Source organism: Penaeus japonicus, unplaced genomic scaffold (assembly GCF_977035675.1).
Source record: "Penaeus japonicus unplaced genomic scaffold, GWHDUDI00000001_assembly GWHDUDI00000017, whole genome shotgun sequence".
In the NCBI taxonomy this organism is placed as follows: domain Eukaryota; kingdom Metazoa; phylum Arthropoda; class Malacostraca; order Decapoda; family Penaeidae; genus Penaeus; species Penaeus japonicus.
In genome coordinates, this window is record NW_028234419.1 from 26,618,515 (window position 1) to 26,623,514 (window position 5,000).

Below are 5,000 nucleotides of genomic sequence, written 5' to 3' on the forward strand. Positions count from 1 at the left end.
AGTGATGTCATGCAATCCAAGTGTGGTGAGATAATGAACAGGTGTAAAGAAAAATTATTTCTTTAAAGTTCTTTCGTAACATGTAAAATTTTCTTCTTTTCTTCCTTCTCCTCTTCCTCCTTCGCCTCCTTTTTTTCCTTCTTATTCTCCTTCAACTCCTCCTTCTCCTCCTCCTTCTTCTTTTCCTCCTCATTCATCTTCTTCTTCTCCTTCTTTTCCTCCTTCTTTTCCTCCTCCTCCTCCTTCTTTTCCTCCTTCTTCTCCTTCAATTCCTTCTTCAATTCCTTCTCCTTCCCCTTCTTCTCCTTCCCCTTCTTCTCCTTCTCCTTCTCCTTCTCCTTCCCCTTCCCCTTCTTCTCCTCCTCCTTCCTCTTCTTTTCCTTCCCCTTCTTCTCCTATTAATGAGGCGTAGATGCACTTTACCAGACACGGGTGAGTGATGACGGGTTGACAGGTTGGTGATGGTTGACGGCAGGTTCTTGTGGATAATTATTCGATAACTGACATATTAGTGATGATAATGATGCTATTTGGACATGTTGCATTCAGCCATTCATCACCAGTCATCTCAAGTGCCTCTTCGTTTCGTCTTGATGAATAACAGTAAAAAAAGGTATAGTTTATATGTTCATATGAGTTCTTCCGGATATTCCATTCTTCCCTCTTGCATATTCGCTTCTTCCTCCATCCTCTTATATTCTCTGGTATCCACTATCACCTTTCCTTCTCCCCCCTCTCTCCCTCCTCCCTCCTCCCTCCCTCTCTCTTTCCCCATCTCTCTCCCTCTCCCCTCCCTCCATCCTCTCCCTCCGCCTCTCCCTAACTCCCCTCCCTCCCACTACTCCCCCTCTCCCCCTAACAAACTTCCTCTCCCCCCCTAACTCCCACCCTCTTCCCTTCCCTACCCCTCCCTCCCTCCTCATAACTCCTACCCTCTTCCCTTCCCTACCCCTCCCTCCCCCTCCTCTCCCTTCCCTCCCTCCCTCCTCCCTCTCCCCCTCCCTCCCCCTACTCCCACCCTCTTCCCTTCCCTCCCCTTACTCCCACCCTCTTCCCTTCCCTCTCCTTATTCCCCCTACTCCCCCCTCCCCCTAACTCCCACCCTCTTCCCTTCCCTCCCTTCCTCTCCCCCTCTCCCCTAACTCCTTCCCTCTTTTCCCCCTCCCCTTCCCCCCTCCCCCCATCACCGATCTCTCACATCAGGCTGATTTTGCGTTGCCCGCTGGGTCGATTATTTCCCCATTCTGTCACCGATCTCTGGGACCTATTCCTGGTTCCCTTTGACTTTCTCTCTGCTTTCCATCTGTCTTCTTTTTTTTTTTTTTTTTTTTGGGGGGGGGGGTAGGGGGTCTTTCTCTCTTTCTGTCTGTCTGGCTCTGTTGATCTCTCTTTTTTCTCTTTCTCGTTCTCGATCTCTGTATATCTATCTCTGTTTATCTATCTATATATCTATGTCTGTTTCTATTTATATATCCATCTATATCCTTCTCTCTATTCATCTATATCTGTCTCTCTCATTCTCTCTATCTGTATATTTATCTATCTCTATTTATCTATCTATTTAATTCTTTCTTCACCCTCTCTCTCTTTATTTCTCTCCCCCCCCCCCTATCTCTCTGTCTCTCTCTGTCTCTTTCCCCCTCTCTATCTTTTTCTCTCTCTCACACCTAAATCACTCCACTTTTCCAGCCGTAATTAATATCTTTACCTTCCCAGTCGATGTTCTTCCGGTGTGACCGTAGGATCTCCCCCTACCCTTACCCATCCCCTATCCCTCCTCCCTACCCATCCCCTATCCCTCCTTCCTACTCCTCTTTCCCTCTTCCTATCCTGACCCTTTTCTCCTTCTACTTCTCCTTCTTCTTCACCTTTTCCGGGACCTCTCCCCCTCTCCCCTTCTCCTCTACCCTTCCTCCTACCCACTCCCCTTTCATTTTCCTTTCCTTCTCCCCTTCCTCTCCCTCCCTCCCCTTCCCCCCTCCCCCTCCTATACTCTTTTCCCCTTCCTTCCGTCCACCCTCATTCCTTACCCTTCCCTTTCTCTTCATCCTCCTCTTCCTCCTCCTCCTCTTCTCCCATCTCCTCCCTCCATCCCCTTCCCTCTTATCCTCCCCCCACCCCTCTCCCCTCCCCCCTCCTTACCCCACAAGATCGACAAAATCTCCGGATTTTATTATTTTCTCCCCTGAATCTCAGAGAGGTTGAATCTCACCATAAATCTTCGTCATATATATTTTTTTTTTACTTTCGTCTTGTGTTTTATCTTTAAACTCAAGATGGATATATTATATGATTTTCATTGCGTGTGTATATATGTTTGGTATTTCTTAATCAAGATATAGATGATTTATTTTGATACAGTAATCTGATGATTGATGGTATTAACAGAAAGCTTATTAATATGAGTAGAGGACATGAAAATTTGAAAATAACAATGAGCATGTTTATGCTTGCATGTGTTACGAAGGAAAAAAAATCTATACAAACACAAAAAACATCACACTAAAAACCAAATACACTCAAAATAAATAAAAACAAAAAACAAACACTCAAAATAGATAAAAACAAAAACAAACACTCAAAATAGATAAAAACAAAAACAAACACTCAGAATAGATAAAAACAAAAAACAAACACTAATACAAACAAACTAAAAAATACGTTTTCTCCAAATCCAAAGCGACTTATTTCCCCGAACCTTTTAATGATGATATCAATACGAATATTAATACTAATGCTAATACTAAACGAAGTTGAGCCACAATAACAAAGGAATCACCCTGACGTTTCAAATTAGACTGAATATAATTATTAAATTAAAAATTAGACTTAATATATTATTTTCACCGTCTGAAAAGGAGTCTAATTCTGCTCGAAACGTCATTGTCTTCTGATTCCTCTATCTATGTATGGTGTGATTTATTTCCATTATGGTACTATGTTTTTTGTTCACTGACGCTAATACTCCTCTTGTTCCTTGTAGAAGTTATCCTACTGTTATTGTAGCTGTGTTCCATTTGTTCTCTACATTCCTCGAAACGTCACGGTTTACTGTTCCCTCCGTCAGGGTAACTGTTCCATTCCTTATTGGGAACATTAAGGTCTACTATTTCTTCTTATCATATTTCCCTCTATCCTATATTACTCGAAATGTCACTTTCCCTTGTCCCCTCTATCAGTGTAGCCGTGTTCCCTTTATCCAGATGTTACTTAAAACGTCACGGTCTTTTGTTTCCTCCGTCTATGTAGCTGTGCGCCTCCCCCCCCCCCCCACCACACACACGTTCCTGTGTTTGTATTTAACTTCGCTAATCCCAGTACCTATCTTGTGCCTTGCAGACGAATCTCCATACACTGTGCACGCCCTCCCTCTGTGCGAGTACGCCCTCAACGCCTGCGAACTCCTGCCGGGTTGCATCATGCTCTACGACCAGTTCCTGGAAGACTGTCGTGTCAAAGACGGCCAGTGCAGGATGAAGAATGCGTGAGTACTGCGTGTGTTTGGAGTCTTGTTGGCTTGCATTAGGCTGCGTCTGTTTTTTTTTTTCTTTCTTTCTTTCTTTCTTTCTTTTTTCTTTTTTTCTTTTTCTTTTTCTTTTCAGAGCCTTTGGGGTTTGTGTTTTTAATTGTGTCCTTATTTTTAATGAGCATTATCGTTATAATTACCATCGTTATTAACATTACCATGATTACTATCATTATTATTATCCTTATTATGATTATAACTATTATTATCATTACTATTGTTATTACTATCATTATGGTTATTATTGTTATTATTAGTATTATCAATGCGTCTGTGTGTGTGTCCGTGTCTGTGTCTGTTCGTCTGTGCGCCTGTGTGTGTCTGTGTCTGTGCGCCTGTGTGTCTGTATGTACGTGCGTACGAGTGAGTATGTGCTCTGCATATCATTATCATAGACCCACTGGCTAAAATCTCTCCACGTGGATTCGCTGCATGAATAGGTTATATTTTTTAACATTATCAAAGTGAACTTTTTTCTTTAATAAGTGTTCGAAGAGGAACAAAGAGATCCGCTTCATTATCTAGGCAACAGTTGGTCTGACAAGTCGGCATCCCTGAGGCAGGAGGGGGGAGGGGGGGATGTGAGTGGAAGGGGAAGAGAGAGGGAGAGGTGGAGAGAGGGTGGTAGGGGGTAGGGGGTTGGGGGTAGGGGGAGGTGTAGAGGGATTTCAGCGGAGGGAGGGGAGTGGGTAGGGGAAGGAGGAGGAGGGGAGTGGGCGGTGGGAGGATGGGGTAAGAGAAGGAGGAATAGGATGAAGGAAAGGCAGATTGGAGAGAGGAGGAGGGTGGGAATGTGAGAGGGATAGGAGGAGGGAGAGAGAAATTGACAAAGAGAAGGGAAAGAGAGAGAGAGAGAGAAAAAAAAAATGACAAAGAGAAGGGAAATGGAGAGCGAGAGAGAGAGAGAGAGAGAGAGAGAGAGAGAGAGAGAGAGAGAGAAAGAAAATAACAGAGAGAGAGACACAAGAAAAGAGCCAAAGAGGGGAATAGATGAAGAAGAAGAAAGAAAGAGAAGGGAGGAAGGGAAGGAAGGCAAGCAGGATGAAGGAATAAGAACAATGCATTGAGCGATTGCAAGCTGAATATCTCATTCACCAAATTGACGTAAGGAACTATGCAAATCTCTCATAAAGAACAAAACCTACAATGGCTTCCGGGATAAAGGTCAGATCGCATGTAAAATTACCCCTAACCCCCACATACACAGAAAAAGAAAATATATATGTTAATATAAAAGTTTTCGTTCTTTCGAATATAGAATATAATGATGGGACCGTCCTTTGATCAAATCTAAAGGAAAGAAAATGGAAATCACAGCACTCCGCCTCTTCTAACCCCCTTAGGCTCCACCTTAACCCCTTCACCCCCACCCCTCTTTTCCCCCTCCTCCCTTTCCTTCCCTCCCCCCCCCCTTCTTCCTCCTCTCTAAGAAAAGGAGAGGGAAATTTCTTTGACCTATTATCCAGATCGCAAC

General features: G+C 43.7%; 1 protein-coding gene across 6 annotated transcripts in view; it reads left to right on the forward strand.

Moving 5' to 3' along the window:
- LOC122243055 (uncharacterized) overlaps positions 1-5,000 on the forward strand; it is a 426,227-nt gene that overhangs the window by 355,289 nt on the left and 65,938 nt on the right. For all 6 annotated transcript variants that reach the window (XM_086546198.1, XM_043000918.2, XM_086546197.1 and 3 more), the window contains one exon: positions 3,340-3,484. In XM_086546198.1, coding sequence (XP_086402324.1) covers positions 3,340-3,484 — 145 coding nt within the window. The remainder of the gene's footprint in view (positions 1-3,339; positions 3,485-5,000) is intronic.